At 40.0% G+C, this 22,960-nt stretch overlaps 2 protein-coding genes across 2 annotated transcripts; both read left to right on the top strand.

Moving 5' to 3' along the window:
• Positions 1-1,287: 1,287 nt before the first annotated feature.
• Positions 1,288-11,994, top strand: LOC6647048 (eukaryotic translation initiation factor 4G). The gene is made up of 8 exons (XM_023178549.2): positions 1,288-1,536; positions 1,847-2,373; positions 3,975-4,122; positions 4,198-5,992; positions 6,416-6,565; positions 6,626-7,831; positions 7,906-9,125; positions 9,185-11,994. Exons 3-8 carry the CDS (start codon positions 3,994-3,996, stop codon positions 11,507-11,509), a joined length of 6,825 nt encoding a protein of 2,274 aa, XP_023034317.1. The 5' UTR covers positions 1,288-1,536; positions 1,847-2,373; positions 3,975-3,993; the 3' UTR covers positions 11,510-11,994.
• A 1,297-nt stretch (positions 11,995-13,291) lies between these two features.
• On the top strand, positions 13,292-22,455 carry LOC6647049 (shootin-1). The gene is made up of 8 exons (XM_023178548.2): positions 13,292-13,941; positions 14,005-14,207; positions 14,266-14,452; positions 15,074-15,383; positions 15,446-15,558; positions 15,617-15,797; positions 16,256-16,616; positions 21,942-22,455. Exons 2-8 carry the CDS (start codon positions 14,021-14,023, stop codon positions 22,112-22,114), a joined length of 1,512 nt encoding a protein of 503 aa, XP_023034316.1. The 5' UTR covers positions 13,292-13,941; positions 14,005-14,020; the 3' UTR covers positions 22,115-22,455.
• Positions 22,456-22,960: the final 505 nt, after the last annotated feature.

The raw sequence follows: 22,960 nt of genomic DNA, 5'->3' as shown, positions 1-22,960 counted from the left end.
TTATATGCATTATGCAAAGCAAAAAAAAAACGAACAAACCAACCAAAAGAGTTCATTTCGCATCATTATTTGTTAGTTGATTTCAACAAATTGCATAATACTAAAGAAAACTAATTAAATGGAACTACAATATATGACAGCATTTTGAAGTCATAAATTTAAAAAACATAAGAAATGAAATGCACAGGGCCAGAATTAGGGGAGGGCAAGCGAAGCTATTGCGCAGGACTTCCACAAGAGAGGGGAATCACAAAAAGAAATCCAATTCATGAAACACCAGACAGAAGGGGAAAAAGAGAGATGACTTTTAAAATGTTCAAAAACGTTTCCAAAGTAACGTTTTACAAAGGGACGAAAAACGAATTACAGCGGATCCAAAAGTACTGCGAATTGAATATTATTGATATACAGACTAAAAAATCTTGAATATTGACTGGAAGATTCACAGCTTTCCTGCTCTGTCCTATTACTTCATTGTATAGCATTAGTTCCTTTTAACTAAAACTACTTGAAATGCAGTTAAGCAATGCAAATCATATCAATAATTATTAATATGAGTAATTGTACTTGTTAAATAACTGTCATTTTTGTTTGTTTAAATTAAAATTAAACCAATATACATATATACATACATACATATGTATATATAATACAACCTTCAAGAAAGCGTTGTCACATAAAAGAACTATTTAAAGAGAAGTCCATTGTAAGTTGGGTCAGAAGTTACGAAAGATGCTATTAAGACACGATTTTTCTGTTAATCCACTTAAAATATAAATAGTTAAATAAGAAAGGCATTTTCTGGATCATGTCTTTTCTTATTTAGCAGAAGGCTGGCAATCAGATGGCCGAAGAATTCTTCTGAGTATTTTGGAATAATAATGTTTAAATTAAATTTTCCGTTATTCTGCAAATCAGCTGTTTTCCTCCATCCAGAGTGAGAGAGACGATAAATGACAGTTATCGATTAGTTTGGAGGTGGCTGATACATTGTCATCGGCAATTTGTCCAACTCTAGTTCTGTGGCTGACAAATGTTGCTAGCATCAGTGCTGCCATCATCATCTGAAAAAGTTCATCTGAAAAAGTGTAGGCTCAATAGAGGTTGCAGATATTTTTTACAAAATTGAATATCAAAAAAAACATTTGTAAAACTAGCGGGAAAAAAGCTATATGGGCAGCTCCTGCTCATTGTCTGCTCATGCTCGTTACTGTTGTCACGATTAGCGCCACCGTGTAAACGCTACCTATGTGTGACCGTATATTCAACATATTTTTCTGCCCGATTGTTGGCATGAAAATTGAAAGAGCATGAAGAGAGTATATATATTTACAAAATTATTTGTAATACAATTAAATAAAGAAAATAAATTGCCATAAAAAGTGCAGTAATTAAAAAGACAATGAACTAATGTAAAGAACCGGCTAATATAATTTCTAACTGGAACTCAGTTCGCTTTTTCGTTTCTTTGGTTTTTTTGTGTAATTTGCGCTTGTGTGTGTATGTCTGTTCGAGAGTGAGTGAGACAAAAGTCGAGTAAGTACCGACCAAAAAGCTACGGCATAAAAACAACAACCAACGCCTTGACAAAACTCATCTTAAACAAAAAAAAAGAAACACACTAAAAAAACAGCAAAAAATCCAAGTGAAATTAAAAAGAAAAAAAAAGAAAACCATTTTCTGCTTTTGTTGTTTTTTGTTCGTTTGCTGCTTTTTTTTATACGGGAAATGTTTGATGTGAGGCGGGGCAAGCGGTGCTCGAAAATTCGTAGAATTAATCAAATTGTAATTGTATTGTACATGCAAAATTAAAGCAAACGTTTTATCTTTTTTTTCTTAACTATAGAAAAAATTACCGTGAAATTTTAGCAGTACGTTATTTTTCTACATTTTTTGTACGTATGTACGTGTACGTGCTTGTCGTCCGTAGTTGTCGTCGTCGTCCTCTTCCTCTTCCTCCTCATCATCCTCTTTCTCAATGTTGATGTGGGAGTGGATGTAGATGTGGATGTGCATGCGGATGTTGAAGTTGTGTGTGTGCGTGTGTCGTCACCGAGCAGAATTCATTGGGAACTTCAAGTTTGCCGTTAACGTAAACAATTGCAACAAAAAACAGTAAAAAAAAAAGTGAAAAGAAAAGAAAAAGAAAAAAAATTGTAAAATAACAAACTAAAAAGCGCTCAGGTAGCAGCAAAGTAACTGTAATTCTAGTGGCGTCCTCATCGTGGGGGCCAGGCTAAGCCACTGTGTTAAAAGCGGCCCAAAAACGTCGCAGCAACAGGATCAAGTGCCACTTACACCAAACGGACATCAGCCGTATCAGCCGACCAGGGAGTGGAAGCAGCGGCAACAGTATCACCAGCGCAGGAAGCGGTAAGTCAGAGCTTATCATTTTATATCTCAGTCTTAGTCATTTTCTATCTTTCTTTATTTCTAAACGATTACTTTTAAAATATGCTTCAAAAATCCAACTCGATGTCTGTCTCGTTGTCACTCTCTCTCTATCTCTCTCTCTTTGCCCAGGGAAATGCATTCCAATCAGACTACTCTCTTCTCCCACACACACAGACACGCAACTAGTTTTTGTTTACAAACAAAAAAAGCCAAGTGCAAAAATTCTCACAAACAGGTTTTCTCTCATTTCCCTTCCATCAGCATCTTCGCTTTCCACAAAACGATGCAGTGGGTGGAGTTGCATATAAAAATAACAAAAAAAAAACTGGTTTTACCTTGCTAGGCAAATTATTTGGCAAAGACCTTTCATTACCTTTTCATTTGAGGTTTTACTTGAGGTTTAATTTAACATAGTAAAATGTTTCAACCAAATTGTGTGGAACTTCTGTCGTGTTCCGATTGGACCAATTAGAATTGATGACTTTATTTAGAATCTTTTAGACAAAGCAATGTTTATAAATGATGAAATTTATTGTTCTAAGTATTTCTATTACTTAAGTACTTTCCCCTTTTTATAGCTATATTTTATATAAGTACAACATTTACAATTGCTAAAAATAATTCTACTAGAATTATTGCAAAAATATAGATACCTTTACATGGGGTTAATTCCTCCCATCAACAAAATATTAAAGAAAATTTAGTTTTAGTTTCAATTGTTTTGTTTAAATAGTATTTTTGACGGTTTCTTCTAGTGGTTTTGTGGCGAGTGCTTTATGCAAGAGATCAGCCTCTGCCTACGCCCAGGGCGCCTTGGTTACGCCCACATTCTTAATTGTCAAATTGTTGCCATCAGCTCTTTGGCATTTCATTTACGCTGACTAATATGCGCCACCTGTTGTGCTCTTGCGGTCTTTTTGTGTCTTTGTTTAGTGTGTGTTTTGGCTCTCTAGCCCTCTCCCCGCGCCTGCCACCAATTTGGGTGAGGGTAAACAACATTGATAAAAACCTTACGATAAGGTCAGCCAGTCAGCCAATGAATTGGCGATGACATCTTTTCTCAGCATTATGCACCACCAATATCACCCATATTGGGTGACATCATGCCACGGAGCTCAATTAAAAAAGCTGGAAGAGAGAGAGTGAGAACTGACAGAGAGAAAGACTGAGTTTCGTCTGCTCCAATTTTGAATTGGGACGAAATAAGTGTATGCATTTTATTTTGCTAACTTTAAGTTGATTTAAATAAATTTTAAATTTTAATTTGCATGCTCTTGCCTTCTTGGGTTCGCTTTTTTGACTGCCTTTTCACACATCCATCCATCCATCAATTCATCCATTCACATATCCAATTATGTCATCCTAGGAGCATATATATTTTTTAGACCATGGTCAACATCATTAAACCAAATCTCTCATTTCCCTTCATTTCCATTTCCATCGTACTAACATGTTAATATTTGTACATTTTGTCTCTGGGCGTGTGTGTGTCTCTCTCTCCCTCTCTTTCTGAATCTCTGGCCGGTGTGCTTGCGTGTGTGTGTGTGTGCGTGCGTGCGTTTGACTTAATGTGCATCCAGATCCTTCGAAGGTCCTCCTATGTTCCCGCAAACGGGAGGGGGTGGGAAGGGATCAAGGCCACAGTCAACACACCAGCAACAGCAGCAGCAGCTCCATCAGACGGCGCAATCACACCACCACCACCACCTACAACAACAGCAGCAGCAACAACAACAACAACAACAGCAGCAGCAGCAACAGTCGCGCATTTCTCTACAGCAGCAGCAGCAGCAAGTGCAAGCTCAACAGGATCACACGGTGTTTGTGCCCAATCACAATAATATCCACCACCATCAGCAGCAGCAACAACAACAACAACAGCAGCAACAACTCTTACAACAGCAGCAGCAGCATTTACAACAGCAACATCATCTGCAGCAGCCGCCACCGCAGCAGCAGCAGCAGCAGCACCAACATCATCAACAGCATCAATCGGTCATCTTCTACCCCACCCCAGCCACCTATCCCGGCCACACGTCCAGTAGCAGCAGCAATGCCAGCGGTGGCGGCGGCGCTGCCCTTCAATTGAGCGCCGCCGCCAGCAGTGGATCAGTGGGAGGACATGGGCATCAGCAGCTTGGTCACCAGCATGGACATGGACATGGACATGGACATGGTCTAGGCCACGGTCACGGGCATGCCGGCGTGCTCACTCCCTCGAATAGTAACACCAATTTGGCCCGGGCTTTAAACAATACGGCCTTACCGCCCCATTTTCAGCAATCAGCCGGCCTGATTGCACCACCTAGCAATAATGCGCCCGGTGGAGCAGCCACGTATATTTCCACCGCCTACTTACCCTTCACCACCCAGCCCCTTAATCCGCTCATGGGAATGCCGACAACTGCAGCTGTTGCCTTTCCCACAAATGGTTCTACGGGAGCTCCAGCAGCGGCATTTTATGCTACAGCCCCTCCACCACCACAGCCGCAACAGAATCAGCTGCAGCCCGCTGGTCAGCAGCAGCAGCCGCCGCAGCAGCAAGTCCAAGCTCCCGCAGCTGGGCAACCACAGCCTATTTATTATGTAGGTACATCTGGACCCGGTGTCAGTGCCCAAAACCACCATCACCACAACAACAATGGTGGAATGACAGGCGGTAATATTTCCCACAGAGCAGGAGGAGCAGGAGGCAGTGCAGTAGGCAATAGTGGCGCCTTGCGGACTGGTGGACAAAGAGCGGCAACGGCTCAGCATACAAATTTTTTTACTTACCTTCAACAACCTTCCGCCCCACAACGTCCCGCACTTGTCAACAATCCCCCAGCCACAGCAGTTGGCCCAATTATGACTCCGCGAAGTGGAGCACCCTCCTTTCACATGCCGCAGGCGTTTGTTCCCGGCATACCGATTGCGACAACAGGCGGACTTACGACTGCCCCTCTGTTGGCCCCCACTGGCATGAGTCAGTCACTTGCCGCTCCTCACAATTCGGGTCCAGGAGGATTGCATGCCTATGCCCAACACTTGCAGAGTGCCAGTGCTCCCGGCTTGACCAATGTGGCCACAGTGGGGGTAACTGGTGGCTTCTCGGCCACAGCTATGTCAACGGCGGCACCCGGTCAAGTGGGATCTGCCGCTTGCGATAAGATGAGTAAGCGCCGCTATGCCATTCCAATTATACATCCCGACACCAAGGAGAATGTCCTCGATCCCAATAGCTCGGTGTTTATCAAAAAGGATTCAAATTGTACGCTAACTCCATGCACAGCCTTGGATAGCAGTGATAGCACCATGTGCCTGTATAAGGCCCCCACACTGATGTCTGTTGAGTCCGAGTCGTCTCTTGTTTCTGGGGTCATGGTCGATCAGGAAATGCAAACGGTGAAGGCATCGCCCAATCTTGAACGGCAGTCCATTTCCGCAGAGGACCACCAGAGTAGAGGTCTCACTTTTGGAGATGTCGACTCGATTGAATCATCGACAACAACAACAACTATTAGCACAGACAAGGATCAGATAAGTGTCATTGTCAAGGATATACTGGCCCATTCTGGCAATGCCGAGGAGCATCTCAGTTTCTTGCAATACAGTGATGGTGAGTCTATAAAAAATTGGGATTAACCACTTTTAGACTATCATTTAGAGAGGTTCAAAGTTTTTCCCATTTGCCATTTTCAATTTTTGAAAAGTCATGATCAATAAAATGTAATATTATGTTCCCGTATATTTCAACGATCTACATAATCACATAAGTAAATCTAAAATCTTTAAAATTTGTAATTATGGAAAACTGTCGGTTCAAATATTGTTTCCTTGACATTCCTGTCATTCAGATAATTCATAAATTATCGTTGCGTATATTCTAAATTATAAAATTTTAAGTCTTGGGGAGAACAGAACAGTAGTAGAATTCTCGTGACATGTTACTAGGGTAAAGGTGTAACTTCGGTCTACCGTAGTTGGATTCTTTTTGTATAGGTTGTATCATTTTCTTATATTTGTTTACTGTTGCTTGCAGTGGACAATGCCACGGAGAATCACGTTGCCGCTTTGCCTCAGGTACACAAGGAGTTAAATTTAAACGAATTTGTAGAATCATCCGGCCAATCACAGGCGGTGCAATTTAAGGAGTCAAAGAAGCAGCGTCCGAAATCGGCCAACAAGCAAAGTAAGTTTCCTGCAGTATATTTCGTAAATGGATAAAATCCTAATATCTTCTAATTTGCAGGCACAGCCACGCCAACATCTATAGCGAATGACGTGGCCGAAGCAGCCGCCAGCGGCTGCTCAGGCAATACCATTTTACCCAGAAGCCATCAAATGCAGGCTTCAACGACAACCACCAGTGCATCACAGCAGCAAGCCAAAGAGCAGAAGCCAACTAAATCCATAGCAACAGCAACTGCAATTCCTGTCACAACGGCTGCAACAACAACAACAACCACAGCGGCAGCAGCTACAACAAAACAGCAACAACAACAACAGCCAGTAGTGGTTGTGGCTGCTAGTTCACCAACAAAGAAGCAATCATCACCAGCAACCGCTACTAATTCAGGAGCATCTTCATCAAATGCTTCTACACCAACCCATCAAGTACCACAGCAGCAACAACAACAACAACAACAGCCTCAATCACAGCGACTTAAGGGTTCGACGACGGCAAATGCTGCTGCTGGTGGCGCAGTAGGAAAGGTGACACAACCGACTGGAATTGCAGCTGCTGCACGTATTGCTGCACCTGCCGCAACGTTGGTTTCGGGCGCAACCAGTAATAGTAACAATAATAATAATAACAGCAACAACAAAAAGATTCGTAAGGCACAAAAACGGGCCAGGGAGCTGGAGAAAAAGAATAAAAAATCATCGATACCAAATACAAGCATTCAAAGCGCTAACAGCAGCAACAACAACAACAATGCCAACAAGACAACAAGTGGCAGCGTCAGCGGCAGCAGCAGCAGCGTCTTGCATAATGTGACAACAAAAATAACTGCAGTGAATATTAATATCAATATTAATAACAATATGAATCCTACACCAAATACAACTGCGGCTGCTGTTATTGTTGTTCACAAGGATATAATTGAAACAACAAAACCTTTGTTGGCTGCAACGACTACAACAACAACAACAAAATTAATTAACGCCGCCGAAAGAGCGACGACTACAACAACAAAAACTACAACAACAACAACAACCACAACAACGACGACTGATAAGCTTAGTGCAACTAGTAATAATAATCCTAGCATAAGTTCTAGCCTAAGAGACAACAAATCTCCCACACCACAACCAATTCCAAATACTACACCTCCATTACCCGAGCAACCCAAAGAGCAAACAACAACAAAAACAACAACAAACAATATTTGCGAGCTTAATGAAGACACAAGTGATTGCTGCCAAGAGGATGAAACCATTCAATTCTCCGAGTGTTAGTAGCAATTCCATTTCATTCCAAAGTATATAAATATATATGTTTGTTAATTGATTTCATTTCATTTATAGCCAATTCCAAGGAGCAAGACGACGAGGAGAAGCAGCAGCAGGAGGAGGAGGAGGTGCCAGAGGATACCACACTAAAAATGGAAAAACAACATATGGCCACTGATGAAATCGTTGCTAAATTTTTGCAAAAGAGTTGTTCTTCCGAATCACCTAGTATTGAAAGTGAATCACCTCGTCAACAACTGCAGTTCCTTAATAGCAGCAGTTCCGTATGCGAAGACGAGGATGCCACGATCAAAACGACAATAGTGATTGGAAGAAGCACGGGCGAGGATGGATCTGCAGTTGGCGATTTGAAATTTGGTGATTTTAATGAAGAGCCGCGACATGAGACCGGTTTCATATGCAGTTCCACCTGGTCTAGTTCGGTGGTAAACAAGTCTCCTCCACCAGTGGCAGCGGCTAAGAGTCCTGATTCCTCAGTACTCCTTACAAATAGTAGCAGCAGCAGCAACAGTAGCACCACAGATCATGTGGATTGTTCACCAAAACAGCTGCAAACAGCTGTTGTGAGCGGGCTTGGTAGCAAAAAGTCTTCGCCCGTTCATCAAGCAGCCAGCATAATTAAACAGAAGTCTCCACAAAGTCCAGAAAAGAGCCAATGTCCAAGTCCCAGCAAGGTATATAAATATACCATCGATGAGCTGCGTGAGCTTTCCAAGCTTACCGAGTCCCGTAAACCACCTATGGTTCCATGTCAGAAAGGAGACTGTATTGCTCAGCTATTTGTGTCACGTCAGCAGCAACAGCCACAGAGCCACCATGGCCACGTTCATAGCCATCACATTCAACAGTATCAGCACATGAACTTCAATGAATCGCTCGATTATGTGCCCGGTAAGCGTGGTCGCAATCATGGTCACGGCTCGAACAAGAACAAACATCATGATGTACATCAGCAATTGGCGGCTGCTGGCCTGGGCAATCCGGGCGCAGGAGGCATTTTAACCAATTTGGGGGCAAATCAACGTAATATGGACATCATACGGGTGCAGCTGTCATTGAAGGAGGAGATTAAACTATCCGAATGCGAGAATGCTTGGCAACCCGAGACCTTGCGTCGCACATCAACGACCAGTAATGCCGATGAAGATGAGAATGTGGAAGCAGTTTTAAAAAAGGTGCGTGGCATACTAAACAAATTGACGCCGGATAACTTTGATGTGCTCCTCAAAGAGATGTCCAGCATCAAGATGGATAACGAGGCCAAAATGACAAATGTGAGTTTAATATTCTTAAAACCAAAAAACTGAGTTAATCATTTAACTTCCCCTTTTAGGTGATGCTGCTGATCTTTGAAAAGACTATTAGCGAACCAAACTTTGCCCCAACCTATGCTCGCTTCTGTAAGGTGCTGTTTCATGAGATCAAGGCGGAGAATAAGTCACTTTTTACCAGCTCCCTGATCACGCGCATTCAGCATGAATTCGAATCGAATGTTAACGATGCCAATGCCAAGGCAAAGAAGCTACAGCCCACTATGCAGTTAATTAGCGAGTGCACAGATGTGTCCAGAAAATCTGAGCTTCGCGCTGAAATGGAAGATCTAGAATATCAGTTCCGACGACGAGCCTGGGGCACAGTCCGTTTCATTGGTGAGCTCTTCAAGCTGCAATCGCTGACAAGCGATCGTGTGCTACACTGCATCGAGTCGCTATTGGAACATGGATGCGAGGAGAAGTTGGAATATATGTGTAAGCTTCTAACCACTGTCGGCCATCTGCTGGAGTCGAGTGTGCCAGAACCGTATCAGAGTCGCGATCGCATTGAAAGGATATTCCGTCGCATTCAGGACATAGTGAATCGATCCCGTGGCACTTCCCACAGGCAACAGATTAACATTAAAATCAGCAGTCGTGTAAGATTTATGATGCAAGACGTCTTGGATTTACGTATTCGCAATTGGGATCAACCTAATCAGCCAACGTCAGGGCAGAGCGGACGGCAGCAACAGCGTCACAAGCAGCAAGTGGATGAGCCAAAGGATCATGGCCAGCAACACCACCATGCTGTTCGTGGTGGACAGCAGCAACAGCAGCAGTCGCATCAGCAACAAAAACATCATCATCATGGACACGACGGCACCGGTGGCAATTACTTTCTACAGAAGATGCCCAAACAGCAGCAGCACGAGAATCAAACTGTCAGTATTGATCCAAGCAAATTGCGCTTCAGTAGCAGCACCACCAATGACGAGTCCACTGCCAAATTGGGCAACTCTTCGCATTATCAGTGGCGCAATGCTGGCAATCGGCCTGTAAATGCATCTCCCGCCCCAACGCCGACTAGTCTATTGAAGCGTTTGCCCACAGCACCCACAGCTGGACAACAGAATCAGAATCAAGGCATTAATTTCTCGCAATATCGACATCCGCCGCCGCCTTTGGGTATGCCCCTACCAAAGGCAGGTCGCAATATCAATCCCGAGACGACAGATCCCGGTATCGATGATAAAAAGTGCAAAGAACTGGTAACCCAATTGATTGAAGAAGCAATGGATACACGTGCTTGGCAACCAGAAGTAATGGCAATCTGGCGTACATTGCAAACGAAGCAACAAATTGCTGTCCTTCGTTATTTGCTGATCGAGTATCTGCATATGGCCAGAGTGAGTAGGCTACAGCGTCAGGCCTGTGCCAAAGTGTTTATCGAACTGATGCGTACCGATGTCATGGAAAAAACAGTTTTCACCCAAGCCTACATAAAGTTCGGAGACGATTTTCCCGATGTCCTGGTGGATGTGCCCAACGGATGGGCCTATGTCTTTGAATTCTTAGGCCCAATTATGCACGCCAAAATGTTGGACTTTAAGGATGTATGGCAGCGACGTTGGCACGAGAAAGCCTATTTCACAGAGCGCTTTGTGGCCGCCTTTGTTAACTATTTCGTTCAGGAATTCGGGGCTGGCTATGCCCGTAAATTGTGGCTCAATGATTATAAACTGGACAGGGGCCAGATGTTCTGGAGCGATACAAGGCAATTTCGAGATTTTGTGCAGTCGCATGGCTATCATTTTCTCGAACCCAATTATGTCCAGCATACTAAAGTATCTACACAGCAGCGTACACCTACAGAGCATGTGGAGCGTATTGCTCAGTTAATGGGCTGCTCCAGCGACATGGCGATTGACTATATAAATACCAATGTAGCTATAAACACAAACTTTGTGAGGCAACTCACCAAATTCCTTTGCTGTGACTTTGCACTTACTGTGATGGCGTCGCCGGCGAATACGAAGCCAAATAACACGAATAACAATAACAAGAAGACGAAAAACAACAGCGTAAAGCCGCTGCAATTAAATATGGAGAGCTTTAGGAACAGATGCACACCATTGCTGCGTCTGTGCATAGATGCCCAGGAGGCCCATGAAATAGCGTGCATTGATGCCACCGTGGACTCGTTGCAGCAACACTTTATGGCCGAAATGGAGGACGAGATTGCTGCTGGTGAAACCATATGCAACACATTTAGCATACTATACGATTCGGAAGTGATACCCAAGGAGTCGTTTGACAAGTGGTACAAGCTGGAGATCGAGCATTCATCCAATTATCGTCGGCCGTTCATAGACAGATTGCGTATGTTTATTGAGGATATGTGAGGTTCAATCAATCCGGAGTAATACGAAAACAGGGGGAGAAAACCCTAATCGTAACACAAGGAAGAAAATATACACGCGGTCACTCGAGACACATAATATTATATACCACACTAATCTATCGAGCGATCGATATATTTACAAAATCATGTTTGTAAATTCAATCTCAGACCAAACGACAACAATAATTTATTTTATAATTAACCATTTTTCCCCCCCAAAAAAAAAAAAGAAACACACACACAAACATACACACACTTATCACCACTTCATATAGATAGATGATCCCCTTATTTTTCAGATCTAATCAATTTCTCCAAATTGAAAACTTTCGATTTTAAAACAGTTCAGACATGGACACACAAAGTTTAAGCTGTTTTACATTTCTCACAACAACAACGCGTTCCTTAATTGAGATCTGAAACCATATTGATTATCAAATGATTTGGTAATGTTTCCAACACAAAATCAAAATTTATATACTTTCAGCCAATAAAAAAAAAAACAAAAATACACACAAAAAAAAGAACCGAAACTAAAAAGAATCTCTCGATGTTAAAAAGTATTTCAACAGAATGTATAAGCCGTAAGGCAGGGTATAACTCTCTCTTTTTATCTATACATATATAGCTATAGCTATAGAATATAATTTTTCGTTGACCTACAGTATTTCGTTATACATTAAAATTGTTTCAAAAAAGATATTAAAAAAAAAGGAAAAAAAATCAGTTGAACCTGCGCGCGCAAAGGTAGCCCACTTTATTTCTCTAGACTCTTGAATTTTTATTTTTCTTTTCGTCAATTTGGATTATTTTTTCTACCTTTCAGTACAAAGCTATATAAATTTGCATTATTTCTTTTTGATTTATTTGATTTGTTTTGTAAAAAAAAAAGAATGGCTCAAAATAAATAGCTAAATCCTTTTTCCCTACAAGAAATGACGAGATGAATCTGTATTTAAAACTTCGAGGCTTAAGTTAGACACAAAATTTCATAAATACTTATATATACATACATAAAAAATATATATTTATATAAATCTATGCATACAATATAAAATACATAATGTATACTTTAAAATGTAAATTATAAAACAAAAAATCCATCACTCAAAAAAACAAAACAAAAAAAAAAACCGAAAAAGAAAACAAGAAAAAAATATGAAATGAAAAACAAGAAAAAAGACATGTAAAGTTTTTAGTACGCGTGAAGAATATCCAAAGATAAAAATTAAAATTAGTTGTAAAAAGGAAAGATGAAAAATACATTATAAATAATTTGAGAAATTCAAAAGAAAACAAAACACTATAGCTATTTAAACCAAATTCAAAACAAAACAACACTATACTAATTCATTAAAACAAAAATTGAAAGAGAAAAAAGCAAAAACAAAGAGCTCTAAGCCGCCTTCAATTAGTTATTTTTATAAAATTGAACGAAAAAAAAAATCTTGAAAATTTGTATTTAAAACACAAAACATACACAAAAAAAAGGCAGCAAAAAAAAAAAAATGGAAAAAACGTTGTATTAATCATGTAATTATGTTTTTATTTTAATTTTTTTATTTTATTATTTAATTTTACACTTCAAGTGGAAAAAGAAGAAAACGGGAAATTAAGTTACGAATATAATGTCAAAGAAAAAAGAAAACATTTAAAAAAAAAAACTATAAACAAATGTAATCAGTAAATGCAGAAGAAACAGCGGCATTCAAATTAAATGAAATTTGTAGCTAAGAAAAGGAAAATGTAAACGCTTCTGCACTAAAAAGCAAATATTTCTAAAGCCAAGCTAACAACAACAAAAAAAAAACAAAAACCAAAATTCAAGAGGGGAGAAGCATATTAAATAAGGCTCAGAGACCGGCCACTTTAACTTGTTTCGGCAAGCATTTCAAATGTTTAGCCAAAATTTTGATTCTGAGATAATATTTAGCAAAAATGAAATGAAAAAATTTGAGATGTTTGCATTTTATAGCGAGAAAGCAAAATAAATGAAAAGAATTAAGTTAAGCACACACAAAAAGACTCCAACAGACAGACAGACGGACGAACGGGCAGACAGACACGTGTAGGCAAAGCGAAAGTAAAGTAAAAATGTATGGCATAAAGCAAATGATATAACCGCAAAGGACAAACTGAATGAATGGTGTGTGGGGTCCTGTTGTGGAGGAAAAGCAAGAAAAAAGTAAACAAATAAAAATTAAAAGTAAAATTGCAACCCGTTTTTCAATATGGGTCCCAGTCGAAGGCCACCAGTTCAGAGGCAGAGGCGGGCATGCAGCATGCACACACACACACACTCACACAAAACACACACGCGCGCACACATATACACATTTTTCATACAAAATCATGCACTTGGTGATGGCAGCTTTTTAGTTACTTAAAGGTTAAGGATAACTCGCTTTAATGCTTGTTTCTTGCACGCAAAATGTAAGCAACAACTTCCGCATAATCATTTCAGTCATGACCTCTCTGTTTCTATATCTCTCAAAGTTTCTAGTTATCCAAGATGGAACGTCGTGGACGCATTCCAGTGGCAAAGTTTCGCACTCAGGAGGCCAAAACACGTAGTCGGAGTCGTGTCCGTGAACCAGATTACAATGAACAGGATCCGGAACATGATATGTTTACACTGCTCGAGGACAATATAGCTTTGAAGGAGGAGAACAAAGCCCTTAAGTTGGAAATAGAAACACGTAAGTGATATCCAATCGTTTTAATCACAAACACTTATTACCTATCATACTTATGCAGACAAGACCACACAGGAGGAACAGCAATCGCAACATGAGAAGCTATGCATCCAGTTGGAATCGCTGCAACAGCAGCAGGGCAATTTCGATACCCAGATCAGGGAACTTACTGCCAAATTTAATAAGGCCCTTAACGAGCGAAATGCCTTGGACAAGCTTCATAAAATGAAAGTCGATCAAATACAAAAGTAAGCTGTAAAGGTGTATGTTAAAAGTTACATGTGAAATCGCAGTATTAAGCCAAAGAGCCATAGAGTCCAAAGACTGTGATAGGGAAGTTTGTCCATGAATGCGCCACAAAAAGATAGATGGCATAGCCGGTTTGTTTTATTTTATTGGTAAAACTTAGCATAATAGCTTGGCCTTTCTACTTAACACCATTTTCTTGGCCATTGTTAGAGGATTTAATTGTAAAGTGAATATGAAAGGTTTTTTTTGTTACCCTTGAACAAGTTAGTTTTAGGTATTTTAAATAACTTTTCGTCACTTTAAATTTTGTTTTGTGCGAGGCAGAAAATGGGTTAGATCAAAAATTGGGGCGTACGCCCAAAAAAGATTCTTTGATATTTTATATAAATACTTTTTAGGTCTTTTCAACTAACTTAACATTGAGCTATAGAGTCTTTTGAATTACAATGATTCATACCAATAATCAGAGTTCACGAACAATGTTTCGACATTAGATTAATTTATTTAAATATCCAAGTGGTCAAAAAGTCTGTCCATAAAAATATTCATTACAAAATGGCACTACAACTTTATAAAGGATTTAACAAATTTTAAACTGTTTATCGTGTTCTTAATTATAGTCTCACCACTGAGCTGGAACATATGCGCGAAAGGGAGCCTACACCAACTGCTAGTCCCCGTCTAGTGTTTGGCTCCGCGGATCTCAAGCGTAAACTATTGAAAATACTTCAACAAGGCAGCGTTGATAGTGTCGACAATGATTCGAATAACTTGGATAGTCTGATCGATGCCAATATGGAGGGAATTCCGATTACTAGTGCCCTAGTGGAGCGTCTAGTTGACGAATTCTTTTCGTTGAAGCAACTAACTAATGCCGTGGAACTCCAACTGTACGAGGCTAATGAGAAAATGGCCGAGCTGCTGGAACAGGTAAGTTCTTAATTTTCGATGTTGTATCCAAAACAACTAAGAACAAACATTTTCTATTGCAGCAACACTCCCTGGAGGAGGAGAGCGAAACACTCAGAACGGAGAACAGCAATTTAACAAAAGTGGCCAAATTACTCACTGAAAACATGAAGGAGAGTGTTGAAACTAGCCAAAAGTAATTAGATTGAAAGCTCAATTTACAAAATGAATTTATATTTAATTCATGTTTTTAGAATGGAGGCGGCATTGATTAAAATGAAGCAACGCAACGACGAGCTTACTGCCAAGACTAAAGATCTGACTGATGCACCGCAGCCATCGCCAACCAAACTTCATGAGCAAGCCGAATTCGAGGAGATCAAGGATCAAGTGCAGCAACAGGCACGCGATCATAATGAACGAATTGTGGAAATGGTAAACTATGCTGTACATTTTCACTGGAATTATCTCTCTATCAATCTCTATCTACCTATCTATCTATCTAACTATCTATCTGGTAGCAAGCACGCAGTGTGTTTGATATTTTCAAGCCGTTCTCCAATATGTTTAAGAGCAACAATTAAACACAAGAAATGCATGGAATGTATCCAACAATTGTTGTTGTTGTTGTGGTCCATTCTATTCCAATTTGTCCCAAGTATTGGTGATGGGTATAAAAACGAATCCCTTTCAACAAGAGAAATGTAAGCAAGTGGCTTAATCTTGCTCTCGCTCTTGCTCTTGCTCTATGTTGTTTATCTATATATCTCGCTGCCTGTTTGCACTAACTCACTTTTGGCTGCTAATAATTGATTTAATACTAATTTTCCAACTGGCCCCGACCCCGACTCTGTTCCCCACCCTCCCTCTCCCACCTATTCTTGCAATTGTAGCAAAGCCTTATGGATGCGGCTATAGCTAAAACCACTAACGATGAACTAAAAAAATTACAACTTAAGTTGGAAATCCTTGAGGAACAGTTGAGAGAAGCTTTAACACGTGCTGATCGAGCCGAGGATCAATTGGCACATTATCAGCAAACAACAGCAGCTCCTCCATCTCCTCATCCTCCTCCACCACCACCCCCGCCACCACCTCCACCACCGCCACCTCTACCAGCGCTTTCTAGGGCTGGACCTGGGGCTGGCGCTGGATCAGTGGTTGCCAGTTTCAGTGATCACATAGCCGGCCACAATTTGCATAAGAACATTATCGATACGGTGAAACATCAGGTAGAACCGCAGGCAGCAACAGGTATGTATACCCAATACACATCATCTAAGAATCTTTCCACCTCCTTCCCTTCAACCCTTAAAGTCAGACATTAAACCCTTTTTTTTCTTGCGCATTCCTTATGCTGCCATTTTCAATTTGGGCTGGGATTTTTCACAGTATGTGATGAAAATGTGGGGAGAGGTGTGGATGGGTATTGGTTATGGGTCTCAATATTGGCAATTTCTTCATAACAAGAAACTTGATGAACTTTTTGTACTTGGAACTTTCCAACTATTGTTGAAAAGTTAGGCTCACGCAAAACGTTGACCCCCAAACCTATGCACTTGAAGGAAGACTGGCAGATGGACTACATAAGCTTATACATAGGTAGTGGGGGTCAGCAGGAAATCGAAACTATGCAAAAGGAACAACAAGACAGGCAAATATGTAGTTTCGACCAACGTCAAGTCAATTTCAACGGCAACTAGTGCCAGATTTGAACTCGTTGAAGTTTCTTTCTCTTTTTTGCGTTATGTGTTGCCTCTTCCCTATTGTAGCCAAAAAATGAAAATGCCTAAATAAGAGCAACCAAGCAGGCATTTATGTAGTAGTCCGTCTTCTCTCCTCTGTCACTCATGTTACGCTCAGCTGGGACTGCGGCTAATCCTTGGCAGCCAAGCGTTGACAAGTGCCAGCCATTGTCGGTTGTGTTCCAAAGATGATGATGAAGCTGCTGCTAGAGGGATACGATGTGATGCTGTTGTGTGACGGGAGAACCCTTATATCTAACTTGTTGCTGTCAATTGTCAGTTATGCTTCATGCAATCCCATCCTTCGCATGATCCACTCTCGCATCCCAAACTCCCTGCCTGCTGCCTCTCTCTCTCTCTGCAAATGTAATTGATTTTACCTACACGTCGCTTCTTTTACGGCCCGACTGGCTGGCAGCCATTGTTGACGGCTGCAGAACACCAAGTTCTTAATTAAGTTTGCAAGAGGCTTTTGAAGGGACTTGCTGGACCCACTACTACCTGTCTGGTTCATATCCATATATACAAAGAGAGACAGAGATAGGGGGAGAGTTTTATATATACACACAAATATATACATACAATAGACAAAGGCGACAAAGCAGGGATGGATTATAAAAAAGTTAAGACAGGCAAACGCAGAATACAAGTTGTAGTATTTTAATTCGATTTCAATAAAATTGGTTGGCAAGTTTTTCTTTAATTCTGCAAGAAACGAATTCACATTTTTTTAAATAAAACAACAACTTAAAAAGATCTAAACGTATTAGTAAGAATGGTTAAGTTAAGTTATGTTAGTCCAAGTAGTTTAGATCGGAATCGAAAACGAGAAGAGGGTAGTTAAATAATTTTTATTACTGCTTTACTGAATTTCAGAAACGAAAGCGAGAACTGAAACTCCTAACTTTCTATCAATTTCATGCTTATGCCAAAACATGGAAAACTTTTGATTACAAATTGTTTGTTAAATGGAAATTTTTGAAATTTCCTCCCCTTCAATGTTGAGCTTTTCGTGATATTTCTCACGCTCTCATTTCTAGAACCGTGAAAACCTAATTAGCGCGAGAGAGAGAGATGGATTTCCCTTGTTTTTCCCCCATTTTTTTTCTCTGCCATCATAATAAATTTTGCACACAATACGAAGCCGACATCATGTAAAATACGACAGAGTCCCTAGTGTTTCGTCCCCTTCGCTCTCTGTGTGTGTGTGTGTGTGTGTGATTGCTATTGCACTTGTGGGCCATCATTGGCGTTTAATTTCCGTTTCTATTAATTTAAAACAATTGTAAGAAATCTCATGTTTTCCTTACCCATTTCAAGTGCTGGACCTAGAGTATTGACCTTTTAGTTTAAACAAAAACATATGTTGACGATAAGTATTAGCCATATCGACTGCACATGGCAGATGTACGCAACTGGTTGAATATATTTATGTATGCACATACGTGCGGGACTAGAGTGGTTCAATATTATCAACTTAAAGTAATAATAATTATGTAGGTGGGTTCTTTTTTATGTGAGTTCTTCTTCAGAAAACAATATGTCATCCTACTTTGCATTAACTTTGAAAACATCAAAGGTTTCCGTAGAAAACTCGAATTATTTTATTTCCAAATTCTATTTATTGTGAATGAAGCATAAAATACTGTGTTCAAATTGTGCCTTTAGAGTAGAAAAGTACAATTGATTTTCCAAACAAGAATTTCTTTTTGAAAACAAAAACTTGGAGTCTTCTAATTTTTCTAAAACACAATAAAGTAGACATATGAACTAAAGTATGTTTGTTATAAGAAAGGAGAACACTAGCAGTATCTTTTGTTATTTTTTCAAAACTTTTAGTGGTTTGTTGCAAATTAACCTTTTTCAATTATAATCATTCACTCATAGTGATCATTCCTATAGATTCGAATACTATTCGGTAAATGCCAAGCACATCTCAGTCTTTTTTCTGTTTTTTAAGATTTAAAAAGCCATTGCTCCATTTTCAAAAACCGACTGACTGACCTTTCAGTGTATTTTTACTATACTCTACGACATATACATACATATATGGAGTGGCAAATTTAAAGGTTTATGTTTGAGCCACCCAAATGTTGCAGGCACGTTGTCAAAACTTGGTTATGAGGAAAGTGGTTTCTGTGTAGAAACACACATATTTTGAATTACTCCTACATCGCTGTGTGTCTGCGGGTGTGTGTTTACGTGTGTGTGGGTCTCTCTGTGCATGCTGCACCGACAAAAATGTATCTATGAGGGGGAGGCAGCTACACATAACATTGGCTAATATGAAACACAGCTATCGATCCATAAATAATTTATTAAATTTCCATTGCCTTTGTAGCGCGCAACGTTTGTGGTGTGCGTTGTAGTTTGGTCAAACTAATTGGCCAAAAAATATAGCGAGAAAAGCCTTTGTAGCCTAGCCTTTTGATAATATTATTATCGCAAGCAACACAGACTGCTGCCACTCTGGACTAAGTGATGGACAAGCCAGTATAGATACCGAATATTTGGCTTTATGGAATCGCTAGTATTAGTCAATTAATTGATTTATTAAAGCATAAATATAGTTAATAAATAATAGCTTATTAAACAGCTATATTTTTTGTGTCGTTATGGATACAAAGACAGACGGAATTGAAACCGTAATTTCGTTCAAAATAATTGAAGTGTTTTGATTAGTCTTATTTTTGATATTAATTAAAACTTGAAACTTATCGGCTATCGACTTGAATTTAGAACTATCTTTAGTTCTGTCTAGTGAATATGGGCAACAACTTTAGGTTGATTAAAAACCTAAGATTTATTAATATTTCTTTGGCGATTAATGTGTCTCAAGATATTAAGGTTGAGCAACTGCCATAAATATGGTAAACAATATCATTTAGTCCGGATTCTGAAATAGTTTTGAAATTCAAATGAGAGTTTAAGTTTTAAATTTGGATAAAGTGGTGAGAGTATTGAGAATGCAAAACTTGGCGGAAATCATAAGCATCAACAGGCAGGCAGGCAATTGTCAACTAATCCCACTAGCTGTTGGCCACTTACCATGTACCCGCAGCAACAACTTGCGAGCAGCTGACAGGCAATGTCATGGCCATTGCAGAAGCATAAACACACACACACACTGACACACACACACTCTTACAATCACTTACTAGAAGGACAGAGGCCCGAACCGACCCACACGGACGCACACACTCGGATTTCGACACTCGCGCACACTGTCACTATGCTAGTAGTAAGTACTTCCGTTTCCGTTTTCTTGGTACGTTAGCGTTGCCTACTTTTTGGCGCGCGCATTGTCGTAATGAGCACACATTCAAATCAAAATCAATCAACGCACGTATTGTCAGAAGCCAGCAAAATGCCGGTAAGAATGTACAGTCTATATGCGATATATCCTACATATATATATATATATATATATATATTTACACTCTCGTATTCTCGTTAAGTACGTGCACAACGGAAGAGCCCAGAAGAGGCGAAAGCGCGCGCGTCTCTGGTGAAGAACATGAGGCATTTGAGCTGGCAGCGAAGCGTTACAGCAGCTTTACAGCTATCCAATGTGATGCTGATGGCTGGTGCCTCGTGTCCTCGGTTCTCGGTCCTTGGTCGTCGGTATCGTATCGGTATCGCTAACGGTATTTGTTTTTGTCCCATAAATGAAGCGAAGCACACGAAGGAGAATCCTGATAAGATTGTTGTAGCCAATTGTTGTACTAGAAAGTGGGCGAGTGTGTGTGTATGTGCGTGGCACAACAAGTTGTTCTTGTTGTTGCCAAGGTTGCAATATTCACTTTCTTTGGGTCTGCTGCGAATGATTTCTGCCAGTGTAACTTAATTGTCAATGAATAACCCAACACACCCGACACACAATTGCCAATATCCTGGCTTTTGAAGTAGGTCCCGAGTGCCATTTCCGGTTTCAGTGTTGAAACTTAAATTTGATTTAAGTTTGCCTCCTGCATGAGCCATGAGCGAAAACCTTTAGTTGGCTTCTTTTGCCTTGGTAACCGCAACGCAAGTGTGACAAGGAGAGAGAAATGGACCGCTTCGAGGCGAGAGAGCTTGTCGTGGCTTTAAATCACATTTTTCATACAATTTTTTTGGGGCTGCCTAGCAGAGTTTTATGTGTTACCCAACGCCTAATTCAAGTCGTATCAAATTCGCCTACAAGAAAGGAGGATGACGATGGCGATGATGGCCATGATGATGATGATGATGGGGCAGGAGGACGCAATTTATTATTTTTACGAGTGAACCGCCGCATTGTTGTGGTTGTTGTTGTAGTGGCTATGGCTTATTATTATTATTTGTGCGTTTTATATTTCCGTGCTTTATTGCGCCACACAAACCTCAAGCATGAGCGTGGCATTTTTCTTATGCTCCACCCGCACCACCAAACACATTCTCATAGCCAGCGTGTGGGATACCAAACGCGCACATACATACATACATTTTCATTGACTGACTTACACACCAACAAGTCAATGTCAGCAGCTTCATTTGTTCCCTCTGACAGTTGTTGAATGCGCCGACACGGTAGCTTAATTCAACCCCTTAACCCTGCAGAGCTTTCTCCTCTACCCCATCTGTGATTTATATCCTCCACATCCTTTAAAGTCCAGGGCTTACTTGATTATGCCAATGTTTCAATGCCAAACAATGGCTCTTAAAGGTGAGTAGTCGTAGTCTAACGTTTTAACAACTAAACGCATGTTTTGTAGCCTCCTAAACCTTTTCGGAGTGGTCTAACCATTGTTATTTGCTTCAATACTTCTTTTTAACTATGCTTAATAGCTATTAATTCTTGTATTCTTTTTTCCAGGTCTTGACGCTCTAGTAAGGGAATTCAAGTCGGGGGGCGTGACACTTCGACGTCGGAATCGTCGCAAGACCGGCACCAGCGAGGCTCTTAAAGAGATGTTCCAAGTCCTCGAGATAAGTCAAAAGCAGAATCGTAATTCGAAAATCTGTGTGGATTTGCATTCGCCCACATGAATGACTTGTTCGCACATTTTTCCTTTCTCTGTCTCTCTGTATTACTTTTGGTCTCAAAACACTCAAGGCTTTTGCTGTTGCTTGAACAACGAACATTCCATGCATTTCCAATGAAACTTGTATTATTGTGTGCCTTCTATTGAAGAAATTAAAGCAATTTCTAATGTTTTATGTTTAAGAATTAATTTTCAGAAATTTTACAATTTTTATCTAATATTAATACAAATAACTCTTGTTCTGTTTGCTCTAATAACTTTTACATCAACTTTGACATGTGTTCATTTATTGTGTAACGTCTTTCACGTTTTCATTATTTATTAAACAAAAACCAATCGGAATATTTTAAATAAACTTTTTAACCAAATCTAAATCTCTTACCCAGCGTAAACTTTTTTAGGGAATCGGAATGAATATTATTACGACACAAGCTGAGATTCTCTAGAATCCTTGTAATATTTATAGTAACTACTTAAGTAGTTATGAATTGATAAGGCAAGTATTTTTATGGCTATTGTTTCAAAATTGAGTTTTAATGTTTGGAGCTTCCTTTACCTGGGTAAGTTGTGAAACTTTTTTGGGAGAACCTTTGAAGCCCGTCTCCGCAAGCTGCCAGTGGGTTCTCCTGTTACTTTTGTATACCTCCTGCTATATTTATATCTAAAGAAGAGCTCGTCTGAGAACCGCGGTATTTTAGGAAAAGAGAATGGAGCAGTGGCCCTAGGACTATTGTCCTGCTCTCAAATGCTCGAACGCTTGGTGTATATGAATAAGGACTCTATTTCAGTATATATTTATGAACTGATTCAATATTATTTATAATATGATATGTAAGTAAAAGTTTAAATT

The sequence above is a fragment of the Drosophila willistoni genome, chromosome 3R (genome assembly GCF_018902025.1).
Source record: "Drosophila willistoni isolate 14030-0811.24 chromosome 3R, UCI_dwil_1.1, whole genome shotgun sequence".
In the NCBI taxonomy this organism is placed as follows: Eukaryota; Metazoa; Arthropoda; class Insecta; order Diptera; family Drosophilidae; genus Drosophila; species Drosophila willistoni.
This window is presented reverse-complemented; position numbering and strand designations above follow the sequence as displayed.